The following is a 26,411-nucleotide window of genomic DNA, read 5'->3' as shown; positions in this document are numbered from 1 at the left end:
AATGCAGGGTGGCAGACCTGAGACCACTTACCACCATGTGATAAGAGATTAGAACTTATAAGAATAAATCTGTGCCCTCAGTAAGGCTCCCCACTCCCCATGGCAGAGTCTGAGTGGGTACCTCTTGAGATCTGCTGCAAAACTCACCATTAATGCTTGCCCATAAGCCCCCAAAGGACAGTGATTCTCTTTCTCACTGAATTCCGTAACATGAACTTAGCGTCTAGAGAGAGGAGTAAGTCCTTAATACATGTTAACTGAAAAAACAACAAAAAAGGTTCTTTCACAGTCACTGATTCTCAAACTATTTTGAGAGTATGGTATTAACAGATAATAAGTGAAAGTCGCTCAGTCACATCTGATTCTTTGTGACCCTATGAACTATACAGTCCATGGAATTCTCCAGGCCAGAATACTGGAGTGCGTAGCCTTTCCCTTCTCCAGAGGATCTTCCCAACCCAGGGATCGAACCCAGATCTCCCGCATTGCAGGCAGATAGGTTCTTTACCAGCTGAGCCACAAGGGAAGCCCGAGTGAAGCCAAAACGCTCTATAAAACACTCAACTGATAACCCAAGTTCTTACTTCTACAGCGAAAATCTTTTAAACCATTTCACCTATCCCAATTAACTGCTGCCATAGTTTAGATCATGTTTGTAACTTCCCAACACGTCTTCCTGCCCCAGGTTTTACCTCCAATCTACCTTCCACCCCACCACCAGTTAACTTACCAAAATGCAAACCTGTGGTTCTGTCACTTCCCTGACAAAGCTGCAGATTCTCACGGTCTGCAAGTCCTCCAAGACCTGGCCTTCCAGTCTCATCTCCATCACGCTACTGCACTTGTATCAGTTCTTCCAGCTCCTTTAAAACACTTTCTTCCTGCCATTTGTTTAACGTGCCATTTATTTCTCTTCCATGATCCAACATTAGCTCTCTCCCAGCCAGCTATATACACATAGATGTAAGTATATAACTAGCTTATACACTGAAGAGTGTGCATAGCAAATTTATAAAGAATGATAATAAAAGGCAATCGTGTTCCCACCACTCAGCTTAAGAACGTTACCAAACCCCACTGTAAGACAGTGTTCTTTTTATGCCTGTTCCTCTGCACATACTAGAATGTTCTTCCAGGCCTCTGTCTGTATAATGAACTCATCATTCGGAAGCTCAGATTCAGCTTTGCCGCCATTGACTCCCTTGAGGGGAAACTTAGTGCTTCCACAGTATCTCCATTGTGGCATTTAAACAGTATTCTATTTGCTTATGCTTGTGTCCCCACTAGATTAAACATATATTTAATCTCTAAGTCTCCAGTCATCAGCATAAAATCTAGCCTACTGTGCAAGTGTTCAATAAAGAGGATGTTTAAGGACTGCTCTGGCAGTCTAGCAGTTAAGACTTCATCTTCCAATGCAGGGAGCGTGGGTTCAATCCCTGATTGGAGGGCTAAGATCCCATGTGCCTTGTGGCCAAAAAAAACAAAACATAAGACAGGAGCAATACTGTAACAAATTCAAGACTCTAAAAAATGGTTCACATTTTTAAAAAATTTTTTAAAAACTACGATGTTTACACAACCTGGTTTGCTTCGGAGAGTCCTATTGATACCTGTCATCCAGGGGTAACTAAGTGCTTCCTTTTAGTTATAATAGAGATAACCAATTATCTGATCATGCTATCAATAAGTGTTGCTGAATTAATGACTGAAGAAAAATTTTAACTGATAGAATCTAGGCAGGAAAAGCTGATAATATAAAGGCTTAAAAAAATTCAACAGCTGGCCACCGTACCTCCCTTGCTCCAGAGAAGTGCCTGACTCTCCTGGACACAGAAAAGATGAGTCTGCACAGGCCAGCTGATCAACAACTTTTACTGCACAAACATGTTGAAGAATGTTACTATATTCCTACTTTAAGGAAATCCAGGTGTAAAATGTGAATTTACAGAGATTATAACATATTATGAATGTTTATGACTTGGTAGGAACTAGATGGTTGATAAATGTAAAGATCTGACTTTACTCCCTGTTAAAAATCCAAAATGTAGATTGAATACTGCTGAAATGCTAACACAGTCAGAGGGGACATATGATTTTAAAAATTTAATAGATGCACTTTTTTAAAAGAAACTCTCTTCAGTATATACACATACCAGTTAGTCGTACTCACTGTCAGGTAAAGATACAGTCTGATGAGTCTGATATTATAAATAAAAATTTAATTTAAAACTTCTCTTTTTACTCAAACAGAAAAAGCTATTTTTAACTGTTAGACGGAAAATGCAGTGAGGTAATTCATTTTTTTTACAATAATCTTCCCTTTCAACAGTGTCAAATTCTTTGAAAGTCAAGATAATTCCTTATAAATAAGGCTTCTAACAAATTACAAGTTTATAGTAGGTTCTTGTCCATCTTCTTCCAAAGTACTTGGTACACTATTACATAGCAACAATTTTTTTTTTCTGCTTCTTCTTCTTTGGTGGAAGTCTGAGAGTCTGAAATCTGCATTGGCTTGGTTGAGCTTGGGAATTTTTCTGGTACCAGGGGTGCAAATATCCATTGTAGAAGTCAGTAGCTGTTAGTGTTTTCTTGAGCATCACTGATCGAACACCTATCCAGTCATCCTAAAGGGCAAAAGACAAACAGTGAAAATGCAGTGCTGGCAAAACTGGTGGTAAATTTTTACTTATAAAACTTTTATCACACACACACACAAAAAAAACAAAACAAATCTTTACTACATCCAGGCTGCAAATGGCACTAAGTAAGATAAATGATGAGCTTTCCTGGTGGCTCAGTGGTAAAGAATCCACCTGCCAATGCAAGAGATGCTGTTCCATCCCTGGGTTGGGAAGATCCCCTGGAGAAGGAAATGGCAACCGACTCCAGTATTCTTGCCTGGAAAATCCCATGGACAGAGGAGCCTGGCAGGCTCTAGTCCATGGGGTCGCAAAAGAGTTCAACACGACTTAGCAACTAAACAACAACAAAGTTATTGAATCATTTTTCATTGTCTGAGCAATAGTAACACCTTAGTAAAATTTCATCACAATCTGATGGACAGGCAGTTAGCTGAGTGATGACCCAACTAAAAATGACAAATGATATAAACTATAAACTCAACAAAAGAAGTGTAATAACGTGAAACTAAAGGAAACTGTACCTTGCAACAAACCAGCAGTATTTGTGACTGTTTGTGGTATATTACTGATCCTGGAATTACAGCTTGTCCTGTTAATTTTGAATCTAAAGAAAGGGGAGGAGAAAAAGAAGGATATGAGAGAGAGAATAAATAATTACACAACTTCATAGTGCTTCTTAAAAATCAAAGGGAACATTCTGCAAGATAGTACTAATACTGGAGAGCACACATTTGCTGATGCCCTGACTGTAATCCAAAACTTACAAGAGAGTCATGGTGCTCTGTGTGCATCTTGAACCCAACAGGAACCTTTCCATACACATAAGCAGCTACTTACTCAGTGTCCCGGAGATCAACCTAAAATGTTGAACCTAGAAGTTTTGACCATCTGGGTGAAATAACTAGCTTGCAGTGGAGAGATATACAAGGAAACTTAGGATCTAAGCTGGGCCCTCTATCCATGACCAAACAAATCCCAGTTCCTAGATCCCTGGGTAACTCTGACACCCTGTGAACTACACCAGCTCCCTCTGTGGCTCACATTCCTTCAGTCTACCAGGATGGTAGGACATGACGGGCCTCTGAATGGACCAGATCATGAAATGCTCCACCCTGGCCTAAGATTCTCACTGAGCTGCCCAGAGATTTTCATTATGATATTCACCAGAAGGAAATTAACCTAATCAATCTGTATTCCCTGAAAACCTTAAGAGAAGAAATCACAGAGCTTCATATGGGATAATAACACTGGTATCTACTTCTAAGTTTCTTACAAGAGGAAATACATGTGAATGGACACTGCAAAGAATAACATTATAAATGAATATAAAGTATTACAATTAATGAGCTGAAACAAACTCAAAGAATCCTTATTTTTAGTAAATGTGACTCATGGTAAAACAGACACATTTTCCAATGGACTATACTGAAAACATTTCCCATGACAGCTATTCAAAAGTAAGTACCACTGAGGATTGAACTATCAACTTCTACCAAATCCAGAAGTTTAATGGTATTATCCATCCAGAGTGTCTGCAACGGAATCTGTAAATAAAATGAAAGAAGGATAAAAACATACACTCAATCCCCAACACTTTCAATTATTATTTTGTGTTAATCTGGCCTTTCTCTCCCAATTACAGTGGAACTGGGAACTTAGTCTCTAAACCTTATGAAACAGAACATAACATGACCCTCTGCATCAGCCCTAGGGATATATAAGATCTTAAAATTAAATACCATTTTTAATCAATGTATATCTTATTAATATTTCTAGTTAAAATTCATGCTCATTGTAAAAATGCAAGCATTACAACAATTAATGTTAAAAAATTAGAAAATGAATAATTTTCTTAAGTATCACTGATCGAACACCAATCCAGTCATCCTACATGGCAAAAGACAAACAGTGAAAATGCAGTGCTAGCAAAACTTGGTGGTAAATTTTTGCTTATAAAACTTTTATCACAGAAAAAAAAAAAAACTTCACTAAATCCAGGCTGCAAACGGCACCAAGTAACATAAATGATGAGCAGTTCAGTCTCATCATTTTTTTCAAGGACTGACTGCAGTTCAGTCCTCTAGTTCTTAGACAAAGAAAGTGAGGCCCAGAGGTTACCTCCCATCCCCAGAGGTAACCAGTTAGTACCCTGATGTGTATGTCCTTGTATTTTTTCTACAAATATAATTATCACAAAAATCTAAAACATAGTGTTTGACAAGGATTTTTTTTTTTCTACTTAACCATAAACTGGACAAATTTTCATCAGTACACACTTATCTATTTCACTCTTTTATCTGCTGGACAATATTCCATTTTATAAAATGTACCATCATTTATGCAACCAATGCCTTTATGATAGACATTTCATAACATATTACAAAATTACAAAAAAACTTTAAATGTGATAATAAATAGCCTGGCATATATATCTTTGAGGACTTTTATATTTCTGGAGAACAGTCTGTTGTTGTTGTGTAATATATTTATTAGTTCATTTGGCTGCCCTGGGTCTTTAGTTGTAGCATATGAACTCTTGGTTGCGGCCTGTGGGAGTTAGCTGCCTGACCAGGGTTTGAGCCCAGGGCGCCTGCATTGGGAGCAGAGTCTTAGCCACTGGACCACCAGGGAAGTCCCAATAGCTGTTTTTTTAAGTGGACCACTTGGGTTAAAGGGCATCAACATTTTATTGTTAAACAATCTTGATAAGAGAAAAAAATGACAGTCTACTACTGTTTATTATTATTGAGGCTAAGGAGTAGTGCATATTTACCTACACTTGCAAATTTTATTTCTTAGGCCTGTTTATGGCCTTTGCTCATTAAAAAAAAAAAAAACTGAGTTGTTCATCTCATTAATTCATGACAGGCTTTTATATTTTTAGGAAATTAGCTCTTTAGTTCTCAGATGTATTATGAATATTTTTCTAGTTTGTTAACTTTTGATATTGGGTAATTTTTTCCATGCATAAGTTTTTTATTTTATTAAGTAGTATTTATTAGCCTTATCAAATATTACAAAATTATCCAACTACGCTTTTTCCCAGTTCTTTTCGGTTTCATTTTGATCCACTTAGATTTTATTCTGATTTTAAAAGATGAGATTTGAAGGCTCCCTTTCTTTTGGCTAACCAGCCATCCCAACACTATATACTGAATAATCAATCTTGCCTTTCCCCACAGTGAGATGCTACTTTTATTAGTCTTTGATTTAAATAGGCTAAGAGAAATTAACATACACCAGGAAAATAAGTTCTTTCGAATTTGTGAAGTAAATAAACTAATTTTCAGACTGCAGTTCAGTCCTCTATTTCTTAGATGAGGAAAGTGAGGCCCAGAGCAATACACCCGTTTCCCCATGTTTAGACACAGTTGGTTAAGGGCAGAGCCAAGGACCAGAATCTACATTTTCTCTTTCTCAGGTCAGGGCTCTTTTCACGGCCACCTCAACAGGACATTTAACTTTCAGAATAAGATAGGCTGTTTCAAAGATGTGAATGGTTAAATCAGAGAATTAAACACATTTGAAGAAAAATATTCACAACTTTATCTACGTAATATTTTGGTATGATATCCTCTTCTATAATTTGCTGACTGATTCTTCTTTCACCAGCTTCCAGTAAGTCATGAAATGATTTTCATGTGTAACCTTTTCTCTTTCAAAGAACTCTATAAAGACTTCTGAAACACGTTTACTGACTGAAAGTCATTTATATTTACAGAGGGCTACAAATACGATACAGGTACAGAATTAGAATACACAGTACTTGTTCTTGGGGAGGTAAAGCTCATCTTCACCTTATCAGAGCACTGCAGGAAGGAGAGGGACAGTAAGAATTCAGTCATTTCTGTGTTCACTATCATTACTGTCAAAATCATACGTTGGTATGGATTTAAATTGACAGTTTATCTCCTTTGATCTTGACAGTTGTGGACCTGGTCATTAACCTCATTTTACAGGTAAAATGCAGAAGCTCAGAGTAGTTAAGAATCTTGCTCTTCATTAATACACAGCAGTTCTAGGAATCAAATTTCACTTTCTGATTGCAAGATAAGGGTTCCTTCTGTTATAGCACAAGCATTTCTCAGTGGAGAGGAAAGGTGAATTGCAGAAGATAAGGGTTACTATGTAGCGTTTAACTGTTTTAACTTTTGGGGGAGCTGTCAAACTGTTCTCTAAAGCAGCTGCCCCATTTTACATTTCCACCAACAATGAATGAGGGTTCCAAATTTCTCCACATCCTCATCAACCCTGATTATGTTTGTTTTTTTTTTTTAAATTACAGCAATTCTAGTAAGTGTGAAATGGTATCTCAGTGTAGTTTTGATTTGCATTTCCCTAATGAGTAATGACATTGACTATCTCTTCATATGCTTAGTGGCCAATTATATATTTCCTTAGGATAAATGTCTATGCAGAGCCTTTGATGATTTTCTAATCATGTTATTAGATTTTTGCTTATAATCTTAACCTTTTTGCTATGAGTTGTTTGTTCTTTATATATACTGGTTACTAGACTCTCATCAGATACATGATTTGCACATATTTTATTAAGTAAGTTGTCTTTTCATTTTCTTGTTAGTGTTCTTTTAAATTTTGAAATCCAATTTCTCTAGTTTTAGTTTGTTGCTTATTCTTCAGGCATTATATCTAAGAACCATTGCATACTTCAAGGTCATGAAGGTATATATCCTCTTCCAAGAGTTTTCATAGTTTGAGCTCTTACATTTAGGTTTCTGATCCATACTGAGCTCATTTTTATATGTGGTGTGAGGCAGGGATCCAAATCCATTTCTTTTTATTCTGAATATCCAGCTGTTCAAGCACCATGTGGTAAAAACACTATTCTTTCCCCATCAAATCGTCTCGGAATCCTTATCACAAATCACGTGACCATAAATGTGGGTTTATTTCTGGACTCTCAATTCTATCCCATTGAGCTTTATGTTTATCTTTTCCAGTATCACATTGCCTTGATTTTTGTAGCTTTGTAGTAAGTTGTAAAATCAGGAACTATTAGCCCTCCAGTTTTGTTCTTTTTCAAGACTTTTTGTCTATTCTGGACCTCTTGGGATTCCATATGAGTTTTAGGATAAACGTCCATTTTTGCGAAGAAGTCAAGTAGGATTTCCATAGGAAATATGTTGAGTTTGTAGATCAATTTGGGCAACAGTGCCATCTTAACAATATTAAATCTTATTTGCAAACACAGAGGTCTTTCCGTTTACTTAGGAATGCTTTGCTGTTTATTAGCTCTATTGTTTTGGAGGGGAGCTGCTGCTGCTGCTGCTGCTGCTGCTGCTAAGTCACTTCAGTCGTGTTTGACTCTGTGCAACCCCATAGACAGCAGCCCACCAGGCTCCCCTGTCCCTAGGATTCTCCAGGCAAGAACACTGGAGTGGGTTGCCATTTCCTTCTCCAGTGCGTGAAAGTGAAGTCACACTCAGGTGTCCGACTCTCAGCAACCCCTTGGACTGCAGCTCACCAGGCTCCTCCATCCATGGGATTTTCCAGGCAAGAGTACTACAGTGGGGTGCCACTGCCTTCTCCATTGGAGGGGGGAGTCTTTATAATGTTCTATATATAATGTTATAGACATAGTTTTACACTGTTCCTTTTTTTCTTGTCTAATTACTCTGGCTATAACCTCCAGTACAATATTGAATACAAGTGGTGAGTTGTTGTAAGGCAGAAACCAACACAACATTGTAAAGCAATTATCCTCCAATTAAAAATAAAAAATTTTTAAAAAGCAGTGAGAGTGGAGATCTTTGTCTTGTTCCTGATCTTAGAGGGAACAATTTCAATCTTCTACCACTAAATATGATGTTAACTTTGGATTTTTTTTTTTTTTGGTAGATATTCTTTACCAGTTTGAGGAAGTTCCTGTCTATTCTTAGTCTGTTGAATATTTTTATCATGAAAAGATAATGGATTTTTCAAAGGCCTTTTCTATATCTACTCAGACAGTTGTGTGGTTTATGTCCTTTATTCTATTAATATGGTGTATTACGTTGATTTTTCTACGCTGAACCAACCTGGTATTCCTGGGCCACATCGCACGTAACCACGGTGTATAATCCTTTTCTACATGTTGTTTGACTCAGTTTGTTAATTCTATTAAGGATTTTTGCCTCTATGTTAATAAGGGCTACTGATCTGTAGTTTTCTTTTTTTGTAAATCTTTATCGGATTTAGCTTACTTGAGTTTTGTATGAGCTGCTCCCTCTGCCTGGAACGCTCTTTTCCTAATCTGGGCATGACTTTTCCCTTCCTGTCTTTCAGACCTCAGCTTAAATGTCAGTTCAGAGTGGCCTTCCCCAAACAGATATCCAATCTAAAATAGCCACCAGTGAATCTATCACATTATCTTCCATTAATTTTCACTGAAGAGCTCATCACACTATCTGATATTATCCTTATTTATTTGTTTGTTTTTGCTTTCCCACATCACCTCTAACACCCAGAACAATGCCTAGCACATAACAGGATTTCAATAAATTATTTTTTTAGTGAATGAATAATAGTAGGTATCAGATACTGTACTAGATGCTTTATATACAATATGTCATTCTAATTTTCAAATGAATTAACTAAATCTCAGAAGTTAAGTAACTTTCTCAAGTCTACAAAGCTAGGAAGTAGCAGAGAGAAGCTGGAATCCAGCTCTGTCTGGTTCTAAAGTCAATGCTCCTTTCCCTAATACCATTCAGTTACAGCAGGAAAAGCACAGGGTTTGAAGTCAGGCAGATCTGGTTCAAAACCTGACTCTAACAATGTGACTGTCAACAACATTCAACAGCCATTCACTGAGCATCTACTTTAAGCCTCAATTTGTCAACTTAAAATGGGATAATACCCATAACATAAGGTTGTAATCCTCACTGAAGATCTGGGCATGTTACAGATATTCAAAGGCAGTTTTCCATTTTAACCAACAAAGGTAGTCCATTAAAAACCCCAAACTTGGGACTTCCCTGGTGGTCCAGTGGTTGAGAATCTGCTTGCCAATGCAGGGGACACAGGCTCAATCCCTGGTCCAGGAAGATCCCACACATGGGCAACTAGGCCCATGCGCCGTAACTATGGAGCCCACTCTCCAGAGCCTAGGACCTGGAACTACTGAGCCTGAGTGAGGCAACTCCTGAAGCCCACGTACCCTGGAGCCTGTGCCACACAACAAGAGAAGCCACCGCAATGAGAAGCTGCAACGAGAGAGGAGACCCTGTTCACCTCAAGCAAGAAAGCCCATGCACAGCAACAAAGACTCACGGAAGCCAAAAAGTAAACTAAAAAATAAAAAAGTTAAAAAAGATTCTATATAACAAATATTTTAAAAATGAATGTCAGATATACAAAAGAATTAAAATAGGGACTCAAATAGATATTTGTACATCCACATTCATACCTGCATTATTCTCATTAGCTAAAAGGTGGAAATAACTCAACTGGCCATCAAGAGATGAGTGGATAAACAAAATGTGCTACATATATATACAATGGAATGTTATTCAGCCCTAAAAAAGAATGACATTTTGATACATGGTACCACATGAATGAAACTTGAAAATGTTATGCTAAGTGAGATAAGCCAGGCACAAAAGGACAAGTATTGCATGATTCCACTTATATGAGGTGCCTATGATAGGCATATTCACAAACAGAAAGTAGAACAGTGATTACCAGGGATGGTGGGATGGGTAGAATGGGGAGTTGTTATTTAATGGTTATAGAGTTTCAGTTTGAGATGAAGAAAAAGTTCATTTAGAAATTAATTTCAGGGACCTCCCTGGGAGTCCAGTGATTAAGAATCTGCCTGCCAATGCAGGGGACGCAGGTTCCATCCCCAGTCCAGGAAGATCCCACACGCTGAGGAGCAGCTGAGCCTGCAAGCCACAACTACCAAGCTCACATGCCTCAACTACTGAAGCCCATGCGCCTAGAGCCTGCGCTCTACAAGAGGAGCCACCGCGACGAGAAGCCCGTGCAGTCAAAACTAAAATAATTACTAAATGAAAAAAATGCATTTCAGGATCCTTAGGTTTTGTTTATGAGATTCCTAAATAAAAATACTTCAAAAGTAAATTACAACACACACACACACATACACACACAGTTACGTAAAACTGCAATGTGACTTCCAACTTACTATATTTCCAACAGCACGATAAAGTCTGAATATCTGCTCTGAAGTTTGTTCCTCCCACTTTATACAGCTGGTAGCAGCAGAAATCTTAGGGGCTGTGAGAGAAAACCAATGGCAAGAATGAATATCAGGTCAATGACCATAAATTGGTAATTACTGATACAGCATGACAGAGAGAATGATCTGAATAATAGAAAATTCATCATACTATTTTCTCAACTTCTGTATGTTTTAAATTTTCCATATATATACACATACATACATAATAAATAAAAGTACTAGAAGAAAACATTCCCTGGATTGGGAAGATTCCCTGGAGGAAGGCATGGCAACCCACTCCAGTATTTTTATCTGGAGAATCCCCATGGACAGATGAACCTAGCGGGCGATAGTCCATGGAGTGGCAAAGAGTTGGACACAACTGAGTGACTATAAGCACAGAAGAAAGCATGGGTAAATTTCTTTATAACCTAGGAACAGAAAAAGTTCTTTTATGATTCTAAGTCCAGAAGCAATTAAAGAATGATAAATGTGACTACATAAAAAACTTTTATAAGACAAAAAGAAATGCCACAAATAAAGCCAGGAGACAAATGACAAGCAAGGTATTTGCAATTTATATCACAGTATTTTATATCTATTTATATATATTGCATGAGAGATATATCTATATAATAAATATAAGTATTTACATATAAGTACTATATATATATATGTATTACTTATATTTAAATTATATTTAGGAGCACTTTGTATCTATTATATAGATGTACTTCTATCTATTACACAAAGTAAGTACTCCTAAAAACTGAGACAAAAGAAACCAAAAATTGGATTAAAAAATGGCAAAAGATATAACAGACTCTTCTCAGATTAAAAAAAAATGCAAATAGTCCCTAAACATAAGAAGTTCCTCAACCTTACTCAAGGAGTAATGTGAATTAAAACTACTCCAAGACACAATTTCTTATCTCTTAGACTAGGAGGTAACATATGCATAAAGTTATTCATAGTAGCATTACTGGAAATAGCAAAAGATTAGAAATAGTCCAAATGTCCACCAATAAGAGGGTCTATTGATTAAACTATGATTTTTCCATACAAATGAGAACTATACTGCCATAAAAAAGAACACGAAAACTTTTTATTGATAGATGATCACCAGCGTACATTGTAAAATGAAAAAAAGAAAGATGCAGAAGAGTGTATATTTTAAGCTATCCTTTGTGGAATAAAAAAGAAAAAAACCAGTTTTAAAGTATGTGTTTTTGCTTATTTTTATAAAGGAAACACCTAAAAGGCTAAATCAGGAACTAACAATTCTAGAGGGAGAGAAACAGGATCCAAGCAGATAGGAATGGGATGGAAGTAAGACTTCTCTGTGTAATCTTTCCAAATGCTTTTAACTCTGAATCATGCAAATGTTTCAAATATTCAAAACTAAGATTTAGTTGTAAAGAGGAAAAACGCAACCCTGAAAATTAAAACCAAACTGAAACAAAGAAACTTAACTATATAATCTAATATCAAACAAGATAACAAAGCCACATGGAAAAAATAATTATCTCCAATAAGCTTTGAGCAAAGTACTCTAACTATATACTCTAGAAGGATATATTCTAAGCACCAAAAAAAAAAAAATTGTAGCTCTTAACTCTTACTTAGTACTTAAATTTTTCACAGTAATATTGGTATTGCAATTTTGAAATTATTTTATGCATAGCAAATAAAAAATGGTACAGAAATTGATTTTAAAAAGGTTTTTTTGTGTAAGAGAAAATACAAGAAAAATTCTGTACTTTAAAATTTGAATTAGAAACAGTATCAACTCAAATATTTTTAAAAAAATATAACACCCAGCCTTTTCTGATACCTCATTTTGGAACACATCATGGTATCAGATGGTTTCCAAATACTACTCCCCAGCTAAAATGAACAAGGGAGAGATGGCTGATTCCAACAAGGGGCACAGAATTTATAAGGTGAGCCTGGGACATCTTGTGGAAAACAAGGAAGCACTCAAAAACTATTTTGGGGGTTGGGGGATATCAAAAGGGTACAGGAGCCAACTTTAAGAGGCCACCACTGGCCAAATTTGGGACAGCTTGAGCAGCACAAAGCATTAGGAATGTGATTAACTATAAAACACAATAAATAAAAATCCATAAGTCAAATGATACAAAAATTCACTTGCCATCGTAACTGAAGGTGATTATGCTGCCAACTCTCTTTTTTAAAAATTGATAATTACAGAAAGAATTAAGAAATTATTCTGCCCTTCTAGGATGAATTAAAATTCACCCCCAATTAATGAGGAAAAGCTCTTCTTTACAGAATAATGCCAACCATTAAATATAAAAGGAACTGCAAAATAACCATTTTGATTTTCATTGAAATAATTCATTGAAGGAAGGAGCATCAATCCCTGCTAAAACTGTGAAAGGTTGTTGCTGTTTAGTTGCTCATTCACGTTCAACTTGTTGCAACCCCATGTACTGTAGCCAGCCAAGCTCTTCTGTCCATGGAATTTTCCAGGCAAGAATACGGGAGTGGTTTACCATTTTCTCCTCCAGCGGATCTTCCTGACCCAGGGATCGAACCCTTGTCTCGGTGTCTCCTGCATTATAGGCAGATTCTTTACTGCTGAGCCTCTAGGAAACCAGATATCTGCACGGTTATCAAAGTATTACCCCACAGATTACCTGTCATTTGCAAAGGGAGAAACACGGCTTTACAGTAGAAAAATCTGGTGGTCACCACCTCAACCAAGTGATCAAACTTAGCTTCTTCACTAGCTTTGGTGCAACCCAGGATTATGGCTTACTGACGTGACATGCTAAAACTGCAGCGAGAGGCAGAGACTTCCCCACGTGCATGTCAGTGCTCAGTCATGTTCAGCTCCAGAGACCTCCCCAAGAATATCCTTCAAGCAGTTTTAAATTCTGAGTCATGAAAATGTCTCACATATTCAAGAAATAAAATTAAATCATAAGTTAAAATAAAAAGCAACACAAGGTTAAAACAACCTGAAACCAGTATCACTGGAATACAGTATCATCTATGAAATTCTCTTTCCACAACTTTAAGCCTGAATCTAATGAAGTCTTGAGAACTTCTGATTTACATGAACTTTAAGGGCTAGAAAAACTAAACACTGAACTAAATACTGAAGGGAAATAGACAATTGGCCTGCTCTCTTCAAAAAGTTAATGACATGGGAAAAAGCAGTGGAGGAATTACTCTAGTGAAGCTAAAGAGACATACAACTCACCATATCTGGATCCTAGTCTGAAAAAATATACAGCCATAAAATATGTTTTTAGACAGGATAATTTAAATACGGACTGGCTATGTTTACTTTTCCTAGGAGATGCATGTTAACATATTGAGGGATGAAAAGTTATAATGCATACTTCCAAATGGTATGTGCTAAGTCACTTCCGTCATGTCCAACTCTTTGTGACCCTATGGACCACAGCCCACCAGGCTCCTCCATCCATGGGGCTCTCCAGGCAAGAATACTCGAGTGGGTTGCCATGCCCTCCTCCAGGGGATCTTCCCAACCCAGGGATTGAACCCGTGTTTTTTCACTTCTCCTACTTTGGCAGGCAGGTGCTTTACCACCAGGGCCAACTGGGAAGACCACAAATGGAACAGCAGAAATTAAAATATGTATACCACATAAACACATACACGTATATATAAAGAAAATGGGATGAGAGACAGAGACGTTCCAAGGAGAATAAACACTAGTGATTGTTGACTCTGGGTTAAACAAGTATTCACTGTCTTTCAATTTACCTTTGCGTTTGGTGCTTTTCATAAAAAGAATAGAAAAAATTGTTTTAATCTTTCATAAGGCAACCAGTAACGCTGAAGAAGCTGAAGTTGAACGGTTCTGTGAAGACCTACAAGACCTTTTAGAACTAACACCCAAAAAAAGATGTCCTTTTCATAACAAGGGGCTGGAATGCAAAAGTAGGAAGTCAAGAAACATCTGGGGTTACAGGCAAATTTGGCCTTGGAATACGGAATGAAGCAGGGAAGAGGGTAATAGAGTTTTGCCGTGAGAATGCACTGGTCATAGCAAACACCCTCTTCCTACAACACAAGAGAAGACTCTACACACGGACATCCCCAGATGGTCAACACCGAAATCAGACTGATTATATTCTTTGCAGCCAAAGATGGAGAAGTTCTATACAGTCAGCAAAAACAAGACCGGGAGCAGACTATGGCTCAGATCATGAACTCCTTATTGCCAAATTCAGACTGAAATTGAAGAAAGCAGGGAAAACCACTAGACCATTCAGGTATGACCTAAATCAAATCCCTTATGACCTTATGATTATACAGTGGAAGTGAGAAATAGATTTAAGGGACTAGATCTGATAGACAGAGTGCCTGATGAACTATGGACAGAGGTTCGTGACATTGTACAGGAGACAGGGATCAAGACCATCCCCATGGAAAAGAAATGCGAAAAAGCAAAAAATGGCTGTCTGGGGAGGCCTTACAAATAGCTGTGAAAAGAAGAGAAGCAAAAAGCAAAGGAGAAAAGGAAAGATATAAGTATCTGAATGCAGAGTTCCAAAGAATAGCCAGGAGAGATAAGACAGCCTTCCTCAGCGATCAATGCAAAGAAATAGAGGAAAACAACAGAATGGGAAAGACTAGAGATCTCTTCAAGAAAACTAGAGATACCAAGGGGACATTTCATGCAAAGACGGGCTTGATAAAGGACAGAAATGGTATGGACCTAACAGAAGCAGAAGAGATTAAGAAGAGGTGGCAAGAATACACAGAAGAACTGTACAAAAATATCTTCATGACCCAGATAATCACGATGGTGTGATCTAGAGCCAGACATCCTGGAATGTGAAGTCAAGTGGGCCTTAGGAAGCATCACTACAAACAAAGCTAGTGGTGATGGAATTCCAGTTGAGCTATTTCAAATCCTGAAAGATGATGCTGTGAAAGTGCTGCATTCAATATGTCAGCACATTTGGAAAACTCAGCAGTGGCCACAGGACTGCAAAAGGTTAGTTTTCATTCCAATCCCAAAGAAAGGCAATGCCAAAGAATGCTCAAACTACTGCACAATTGCACTCATCTCACATGCTAGTAAAGTAATGCTCAAAATTCTCCAAGCCAGGCTTCAGCAATATGTGAACAGTAAACTTCCAGATGTTCAAGCTGTTTTAGAAAAGGCAGAGGAACCAGAGATCAAATTGCCAACATCCACTGGATCATGGAAAAAGCAAGAGAGTTCCAGAAAAACATCTATTTCTGCTTTATTGACTATGCCAAAGCCTTTGACTGTGTGGATCACAATAAACTGTGGAAAATTCTGAAAGAGATGGGAATACCAGACCACCTGACCTGCCTCTTGAGAAACCTATATGCAGGTCAGGAAGCAACAGTTAGAACTGGACATGAAACAACAGACTGATTCCAAATAGGAAAAGGAGTACGTCAAGGCTGTATATTGTCACCCTGCTTATTTAACTTCTATGCAGAGTACATCATGAGAAACGCTGGACTGGAAGAAACACAAGCTGGAATCAAGATTGCTGGGAGAAATATCAATAACCTCAGATATGCAGATGACACCACCCTTACGGCAGAAAGTGAAGAGGAACTCAAAAGTCTCTTGATGAAAGTGAAAGAGGAGAGTGCAAAAGTTGGCTTAAAGCTCAACATTCAGGAAACTAAGATCATGGCATCTGGGCCCATCACTTCATGGGAAATAGATGGGGAAACAGTGGAAACAGTGTCAGATTTTATTTTGGGGGGCTCCAAAATCACTGCAGATGGTGATTGCAGCCATGAAATTAAAAGACGCTTACTCCTTGGAAGGGAAGTTATGACCAACCTAGATAGCATATTCAAAAGCAGAGACATTACTTTGCCGACTAAGGTCCATCTAGTCAAGGCTATGGATTTTCCAGTGGTCACATAGAGATGTGAGAGTTGGACTGTGAAGAAAGCTGAGCACCGAAGAATTGATGCTTTTGAACTGTGGTGTTGGAGAAGACTCTTGAGAGTCCCTTGGACTGCAAGGAGATCCAACCAGTCCATCCTAAAGGAGATCAGTCCTGGGTGTTCATTGGAAGGACTGATGCTAAAGCTGAAACTCCAGTACTTTGGCCACCTCATGTGAAGAGCTGACTCATTAGAAATGACTCTGATGCTGGGAGGGATTCGGGGCAAGAGGAGAAGGGGACGACAGAGGATGAGAGGGCTGGATGGCATCACCGACTCGATGGACATGAATTTGAGTGAACTCCGGGAGTTGGTGATGGACAGAGAGGCCTGGCGTGCTGCAATTCATGGAGTCACAGAGTCGGACATGACTGAGCGAATGAACTGAACTGAACTAAAGCCTACATGTGAAGAGAGAGAAAGATCCCTTACCGATCATTCTCTGGAAACAGGCCTGCAAGTGGTCACTCGAACTTAAGTCAAATTAAGGGAAATGCACAGTGAAGAAGTCAGAGGATTCAGATGCCAATCATGACAAACAAAACCTCAGGAAAGGTCTAAGAGTCTGGGCCGTCTGCACTTACCATGTGTCACCCCCTCGGCTGGCTGCTGCCTTCCATCATTCAAACTTTCAGGCAAATTTTTCAAAACTGAAATAAGCTTTAAAAAAAAAAGAGGAGGAGAGAAATATATTCAAGATGAAAAGAACAAAACCAGAAAAACATTACAAGTCAGTACCGTGAAACTGGGGTCAGGCAATAAATGGGCTTAAGCCATGAAGAGCCATCGACCTGGTGGAGTCTAGGGGAGCTGTCGCTTCTCTGCAGACTACAGGTCACAGATTTCCTTTCTGAGAATGCTGAGCCCTGACTGGCCGTTAGAACAGCCCGAGCTCAGCTAGCCACAATCTCACTCTGTATGAAGGAAAGCTGTGGAGACTTTGAGAGAGTGTACTCTGGAGTCACATAGTTCTGGATTCAAATCCCAGTTCCACTGCCTACTAGCTGTGTCTCTGTGGAAAAGCTGTTTTACTTGTCTGTGACCTTCAAGGTCATCATCTATAAAAGAGTTGAAAAAGGTTTGTTGGAAAGGTTAAAAAAAAAAAAGGGATATAAGAGCCTCTATGATAGTGTACTATGACAGTATCTAATACAGTCCTTGGGCACACAAGCCAGTGCTCCATAAACGACAGATACTATCATAGCAGCATTTCCGAGGTGAGTGCCTAGAATGGAAAGCACCGTCTATAAACCTGGGGAGAACGTTTCCTCTACAGAAAGTTTAGTTCAGATGAAAATCACTAATTGGGTCATTAAGCAGTTACTCAGACAGACTGAATGAAAAAGTCAGAGTTCATCTACAGCAAGGGGGTCAGCAGAATTCCAAAGTACATGCATGCAGACGACTGGAACGTAGGTACAAAAGTGGGAGGAAAGCTGTGACTTACTTAGGAAATGCTCCTGGTCCGGTTTGACAGGGATGAATGGTATGTCCCTGAGATTAAGAGTGAAATTGGAAGAATAGTCTAAAAGCCTCCCCCTGGAATGGGGTAGATCATACAAAATCACATATTTCATTCAAAAGCCTTGAGTAAGTACCTCCTCTGTGTAAACTCTCAAAGACTTCCAAGCTGATTTTTAGGAAGCCAGGGATAGAAATCATTTAAAATTATATATCATAAAATGTGCTTTTCATCATAAACACTCTGGAAACAAGCAAGGGGATATTGGAAAAGTGTACCATGTTGGCACCCAGTCTTGACAGCACTGCTTCCAATTCCTTTGAGGTGCTCTTGGGTGGCACGGGAACCGTTTCCTGTTTGAGGATTGGACCTACATCAAACCTACCAAGAAAATCAAAAGCAAATAGTAACATGATCACTGACTGTTTCTTATGATCAATATGTTTGTCTACATGAATGTTTACATACCACAAGGATAGTTTTTGTTTATTTTTTAGGCCACATGTATGACTTGTGGGATCTTAGTTCCCTGACCAGGGATTGAACCTGGGCCCCCTGTGGTGGACGCGCAGAACCCTAACCACTGGACTCCCAGGGAATTCCCCAATAAGGGCAGTTCAACCATGGCCATGAATACAACTGCTAGCCATCAGCAAGGGAGAAATGTCAGTTTCAAAGAAGGATGAGCAACATTAGCATGTTTCTAATATCACCTGAGTTTATTAACTAGAGAGTTTAAGCCTATTAACTTTTCACCATTTTCTGCGTTTTCATCTGCTTTACTCTTAAGTACCATTTTCTGGTCATATAGGCCATATACAGAGTCAATATTTGAGCGTAACAAAATTAAATTCCAATACAGTCATTTTACTAAACTATTAAAATTCATAAAATTTAAAAAAGAAAGAAAGAAGGAAGAGCAAATCTGGCCTATATTTAGATTTTAAGTTTATTTTTTCCTAAAGGAAACAAGTATAAAGTTGCACATCAGGGATTTACTTAAAACCACAAATAATTCTACCATTAGTAATAAATAGTATGAGAAAGTGTCTATTTATATAATGAAAGCACAAAGCAAAGAATTTATTTTCCAAGGAAGTACAATTAAGGAATTTATAATCATTCCTTTCAATATTTCCTTTCTCAAAGGATAAGAGTTTTGCCTGAATTATAATCAATAATAGTGGGTGCAAATGTATTTGCATTGCCACAAGTCTTGAATTTTATATCAAGCTCTGCAAATATTGGCTATCAACTTCTATTATAAATATATTTTGTTTTAAATATGCAACTCTGTGGTCTGTTAACTCTATTTTTTACCTATAAGCTTTAGTAAAATGCTTATTATGAAAAGTTACAAACATTCCAAAAAACAGAGTGAACAGTCTAAGGAATCCCCATATACACATCACTCAGATTTGAGAACTACCAAAGTTTCACCACTCTTGTTTCATCTGACCCTCTCCTCTTTTTTTTTTTCCTGAAGTTAAAGCAAATCCCAGATATTGACTTATTCTGGTGAACTTGTGAATTTTTCTTTTCTCTGGAGACATTAGGTGATAACAGGCAGAGTATTATGATACTCTCCTGATACAGTTTAAAATAACTGTTTTTTAGATTGTAGGTATGATTTGAGAAATTAAGTATTAAAGACAATTATATAGCACATTGGTATACAATGTACTACTTCAGGTTCCAAAAAAAGTTTGACCATAGAAACCAAGGTCAGCAGAAAACCAAGACTATGACAACTAATATGCAAAAATCCATCTCTCACTTATAAATGTCATTTACAGAAATCCAGCTGTTAATAACACTATTTCATTAACAAGTATAAAGAGACATTGTGTAAATTCTAAAACACATATGTTTTATGTTGCAAACCAGGAAGAAACAGAAGAAAAAAAGCACCCTGGAGTTAGAGAAATTAGTGATTAGCACCCACTTATCCACCTCCCCTTTCCCTCAGGCAGACTGACATCAAGATTCAAAAATCACAAAAAGTCTCAGGACAAGAAAATATGCTCTACCTTTTAGGTTTAATTTGCATAATCGTTACTCCAGCAATTGTGTCTCCATGCAGGATGGTGTGGATTATAGGGGCTGGACCACGCCACCTCGGAAGGCAACTGGGATGCACGTTCAAGATGCCACTGAGTTGGAAAAGACGGAAATTAGTATGAAAGTGGGCTTTTTCACCATTTAGTTTACTGCTGCATATATGTGGGCTGAATCACTTCAGTGTGTCGGACTCCGTGAGACCCCAGGGAGAGACCCATGAAACTCAATAACAGAGCAAGAACTAGTCATTGTTCCAAAGATGTTCCACAACAGCTTGTGATAGCTGGGAGTTCTCAAATAAACATATATAATGTGTTTTTTTACTATATGAGAGGAACCACTCAAACCCAATCATGCATTTCACAGACAATGTAAAATTATATTTTTAGTCAAATTACATAATTACCCTCAACTTACTAAATTTTTATATAGAGTTCCTAAAACAAGCTTCTTAGATCCCCACTGAATGATTTTTTCACCACTGGTGTGTATCCCAATATGCTTTTCACCCATAAATAAGCAATTATAATAATTTATTAATCTGCCATTAGTTTAATGATATTTCCATCAGCATGAGTATGCACTTGACAGTATGTGTGTGTGTATATATATATATATATATATATATATAAAGTGAAAGTTAATGTCACTCAGCTGCATCAGACTCTTTGTGACCACATGGAATAGTCCATGGAGTTCTCCAAGCCAGAATACTAGAGAGGATAGCCATTCTCCAGGGGATCTTCCCAACCCAGGGATCGAACCCAGGTCTCCCACATTGCAGGCAGACTCTTTACCAGCTGAGCCACCAGGGAAGCCCCTATATATATGAGCCTCCTATATTCTAAATTCCACTTTTCAGCCCAGTCTCATTCATCCATCAAACATTTACTAAGTACAGCTCACGTCCTGGCACTAAGTACTGGGGATATAAGCAATAATGAACCCAACAGGAAGAAAAAAAAAAGGACTGGATTTTTACTATGAGCGAGATGGAAAACCACCAGAGAACTTTGAGCAGAGCGACATGACTGACTTACACTTTAAAAGGATCCGTGTGGTGTTGGGTGGTAAAAGACTGAGAGGGCCAAAGACAGAAGCGAAGACCACTTAGGAGGTTATGCAGCGCGAGAGCCAAGAGTGGAGGCCACAGAAGTGATGAGAGGCCGTCATTCCAGGCAGATTTCAAAGGCAGAGCTGGCAGAACTTCCTGATGGACTGGATGTGTGGTGTGAGACAAGGAATTAACAACAGTGCCAAGGTTTTGGGTCTTGAAGGCTGGAGTTGCCATGTGCTGAAAGGAAGATTTGGGGAAGGATCAGGCTTTGGGGTGAAAGGTTCAGGATATCTTAAATGTAAGGTGCCTCTCAGACATGAAGCAGAGCTGCAGAGGAGGCAGTGTGTGCCAGGGGCCTTGAGTTCAGACAGAGATCTGAACTGGAGGGACAAATTTGGGAACTGTCCGCATATATACTAGAACTTAAATGAGGGTGGGTGACAGCCCATAGATAGTGATAAAGGGCATCATTATTTTAACAATTCATGCCAGTAATGTTAATCTTCCCATGTGACTTGAAATGTCAGTATGAGAACTGACATGTAAGACAATTTAGATTACTATGGCATGTTTTTCATTTTCAGCTGTGCATTTGACTTGCTTTTTTGCCATTTGGCTTTGTGCAAATATTGAAATCTCAATGACTGCATACTTCATAATTGAGATAGATACAACTGAGCAACTGAACTGAACTGGACATGGAATGGACTGGTTCCAAATAGGGAAAGGAGTATGACAAGGCTGTATATTGTCACCCTGCTTATTTAACTTATATGCAGAAGTACATCATGAGAAATGCCAGGCTGGATGAGGCACAAGCTGGAATTAAGATTGCTGGGAGAAATATCAATAACCTGATATGCAGATGACACCACCTTTATGGCAGAAAGTGAAGACGAACTAAAGAGCTTCTTGATGAAAGTGAAAGAGGAGAGTGAAAAGTTGGCTTAAAACTCGACATTCATAAAACGAAGATCATGACAGCCAGTCCCATCACTTCATGGCAAATAGGTGGGGAAACAATGGAAAATCACTGCAGATGGTGAGTGCAGCCATGAAATTCAAAGACACCTCCTCCTTGGAAGAAAAGCTATGACCAACCTAAACAGCATATTAAAAAGCAGACACATTATTTTGCCAACAAAGTTCTGTCTAATCAAAGCTATGGCTTTTCCAGCAGTCACGTATGTATGTGAGAGTTGGACCATAAAGAAAGCTGAGCACTGAAGAATTGATGCTTCTTTGAACTGTGGTGTTGGAGAAGACTCTTGACAGTCCCTTGGACTGAAAGGAGATACAACCAGTCCATCCTAAAGGAAATCAGTCCTGAATATTCGTTGGAAGGACTGATGCTAAAACTGAAACTCCAATACTTTGGCCATCTAATGGAAAGAACTGACTCACTGGAAAAGACCCTGATGCTGGGAAAGACTGAAGGTGGGAGAAGGGGACAACAGAGGATGAGATGGTTGGATGGCATCACCAAATCAATGGACATGAGTCTGAGCAAACTCTGAGAGACAGTGAAGGACAGAGAAACCTAGTGTGCTGCAGTCCATGGGGTCGCAAAGAGTTGGACACAACTGAGCGACTGAACTGAACTGATCAAATTACTGTGCAATGTATCTTAAAAATATGGGAACATTCAGGAGTGTTTGGAGCCAGTGCTTACTGACTCATGAAACCAATCATAGCATCTCCTCCAGTGTTGGCTGAATAATGGATCTCCAAGGATGTTTATGTCCTAATCCCTAGAACCTGTGAATATGTTACTTTATGCATTTTGTAGATACAGTTAAGGTAAAAGACCCCGAGATAGAGAGATTATCCTGGATTATCCAGTGGGTCCAATCTAATCACATGAATTCTTAAAAGCAGGGGACCTTCCCTTGCTGAAGGTCAGAAAGTGATAATGGAATGGAGAGATGTGAAGTAAAAAAGACTTGATCCTCCATCGCTGGCTTTGAAGATAGAGGAAGGGCGCCATGGGCCAAAGAAAGTTGGTGGCCTCTAGAAGCTGGAAAGGGCAAAGGAGTGGATTCTCCCCTAGAGATTCCAGAAAAGAATGAAGCCCTGCTAACACTCTGATTTTACCCTTGTGAGCCATAGGTAGACTCCCAACCTACAGAACTATAAGGCAATAAATTTGTGTCGTTTTTAGCCACAAAACAAACAAAACAATTCAGGCCACTAATGAAATCTTTTACTTTATAAGAAAATACTGAACCAAGCAGAATTAGAGTTGAAGTCACACTGTACTGCACTTTAGATACCAGGTCCAATATATAAAGACCAAGGTCTGTGCACTGTATTTCCTTACAAATAAAACTTACTAGGGAAATTTAAGAATAAGAGCCTCACTCAAAAGTCGGCCAAATGATGCTACCACGCCAACATCATATTCTCCAGATCCCACATCTGGCCACTCATACACTGGAAGCTGAGACTGGACCGCATATTGCTTCACTGGCAGTCCTTTTGGTGATGGGGAGGGCACTGTGACCACCTCCAACTTCTCAATTAACTCTTCCTCTTTGTTTTCCCTAAGGTGGAAAGATTAGAAGAAAATATGACAGGGTTAAGATAATGACAGAATGTTAAACTACTTCATACATTTTGAAGGCATTTTTCTGATTAATTCACAAAGCATTTACGAGTAAATGTTAAAACTAGTGCAACTGCAAGACTAAAGTTTGGTTTATTTATTTAATTTTAATTGTTTAAATTCAAAGAGCCGCAAGTGGCTACTGGCTACTGTTCGGACTGTTACAGTTCTAGAAATTTCCTGCGCACACTGAAACACATACAGTAGACATTTTACACAACTGGAATATTATATATACTGTCCTGCATCTTGTTTTTTTCTCTAACACTGTATGATATTATGTGAGTCTTTAAAAAAAATGGTTAAACATACATTTGCTTATGTATGCATCAAACATTTCTAGAATAAGAAATTGAAGAGAATTGGGAACTGAGAGAACGAGAAGGAAGGAACTGACTTTTCATTGTCTATCTTCTAAATTTTTTGAATTTTTTTTTTACTATAACCACGTTATTCAAACAATATTGTATAAATATACATGTATGTGTATATATATATTTCTATGTACACACACACCCCATGGGCATCATTCCATGACACTGTATGTAACACTATCTCAATTTTTCACCTGCTGCATAGTATTCCAGTGCCAGGGGCTGTTCATTTACTTGGCAGGTATTGCATCAAATGTTGAGGAGTTATGAGAAAACGAGCAGACAGGAGGGCCCAAAACAGAAAGTGCAGGAGTACTGGGGCTGCCAAGCGAAGCATCAGGACACGCAGTGAGAGATGCAAGAGGCCACACAGGGAAAGCGGCATGCAGAGAGTGCGTTACAGACAGTGTCCAAAGGGAGCACGTGTGAAGGGAGTGTGTCAGGGTGTGTAACAGAGCGGAGTGTGCGGACCGGGAATATAAGGGCGTTCGTGAAGGACTCAACATGAGGGTCTGCTGGGAAGTACTTGCAGGGAAGACGTGATGGAGGGAGATGGCAGAACTGAGTCTGGGTGCACGGGGAAAACAAGGAATGGGGAAACAAAAGAAGCAGACTAGGGGAAAGGAGGCAAGGAGGCAGAGCAGTGTGTGTGGGGACAGCCACCACATACCACGGACCTTCCGGACAGGCTAGATCTCAAATAATTCTCCCCCCTAGGAAGCACAATTTGTTGAATTTTAGAAATACTAAAGGTAGGGAATTTCCTGGTGGTCCAGTGGTTGGGACTCCACACTTCCACTTATGGGAGCCCAGGCTTGATTCCTGGCCAGGGAACTAGGATTCCCCTGCGGAATAAATATTAAATGTATACCTAAGAGTTCTGGTTTATAAGTTTATTCATTGGAAAAGCAGTTCGCTTTTGGACTGTGTCTTCGTCTCAGTCCCTGAAAACTGGATCCGGTTGTACACAGGGAGGAGATAGGTAGTCAAAGTGTAAGGCAAGCGTGTGCAGAGAGATGCCCGTGTCTAGTAAGAAGCCCAAAGGATTAGAGGGTCCAAATCATGCTGAGTAGGAGGCAGTAGGAGCGACTGGAAAGGGGAGGTCTTTGAAGTCGGACCCCATCTTAGTCCCAACCTGCTCAGCTGATGACCTTGGGCAATCTCTTAACCTCTCTGGGTCACGGTTTCCATGCAAAGGGGGCAGGGAGGTGGTGGGACAAGACAAAGGTGATGCAGGAAAAGCAGGCGGCAAGGTCTCAACAGCATGGGGTGCCATAGAGCCCAGAGCGCGTTAAGAGTCGGGGGCGTGTAGACCGGCCGGGCGGGACCAGGCGGGCGTCCAAGGACTGCCGAGGGGGCGGCGCACCTTCCGGCGCCCGAGACGCCGGGATCTAGGCCCACGCTCCTCCCGCTCATCTGCTTTTCCCGGCGAGAAGCCCAAATCCTCGAGGGCGGCCGCAGAGTTTCCACGCTTGCGCCCTCAACACCCGGGCCTCCCAATCCCCGGCCCCGGTACCTGGCGGCGTGCAGCGCCCGCAGCGTTTCGCGGGCGAACTGGTCAGTGCCGAAAAAGAGCACCCTCCAAGGCGGCTTCTCGCGGACTCGAGCGCCCTGGCCGCCCTCCCAGCCGGGGGACGCGCTCAGCCTGGCCAGCGCCCGCCAGCGTGGGTTCGGCCTTCGGCCCGCGCCGCCCCCGACTGGCAGGTGCCCGCAGCAGCACCGCACCAGCACCCTCATCTCTTCCGCGGGCGGCCTACCCTGCGCAGGCGCGGAGCGGTGCGGAGCCGGCGCCAGGCCGGACGGGCGGGGCCGGGGGGAAAACTCGTCGGGCGAGGCCTTTCCCCGGCTGGGGCGTGGCTTGCCTGATTGGAGGCGTGCCCCATCTGTGTTGGAGCTGGAAAAAGAATTTGCAGGTTCAAAAGTGCTCGTGACTTTTGTTGCATTTGTTTGCACGATTTAGCCAATCTCCCCAAACAACTCTTTTTAGAAACAAATCATATATGTTTTCAGATGACGAAATCTCTATTTATTTATTTCTGTACCATTTTCTCAGCCATTATAACTAATATTTACTAA

General features: G+C 39.6%; 1 protein-coding gene across 1 annotated transcript; it reads right to left on the bottom strand.

The window, feature by feature from the left end:
* Positions 1-2,130: 2,130 nt before the first annotated feature.
* On the bottom strand, positions 2,131-26,072 carry MTFMT (mitochondrial methionyl-tRNA formyltransferase). Its single transcript, XM_068965319.1, has 9 exons — positions 25,852-26,072; positions 23,690-23,899; positions 20,269-20,391; positions 18,517-18,619; positions 17,361-17,436; positions 10,795-10,886; positions 4,111-4,189; positions 3,167-3,249; positions 2,131-2,627 (listed from the first exon to the last, which is right to left on the bottom strand). The coding sequence occupies exons 1-9, from the start codon at positions 26,070-26,072 to the stop codon at positions 2,442-2,444; spliced, it is 1,173 nt and encodes a 390-aa protein (XP_068821420.1). The 3' UTR covers positions 2,131-2,441.
* Positions 26,073-26,411: the final 339 nt, after the last annotated feature.

Source organism: Capricornis sumatraensis, chromosome 2 (genome assembly GCF_032405125.1).
Source record: "Capricornis sumatraensis isolate serow.1 chromosome 2, serow.2, whole genome shotgun sequence".
Taxonomy (NCBI): Eukaryota; Metazoa; Chordata; class Mammalia; order Artiodactyla; family Bovidae; genus Capricornis; species Capricornis sumatraensis.
This window is presented reverse-complemented; position numbering and strand designations above follow the sequence as displayed.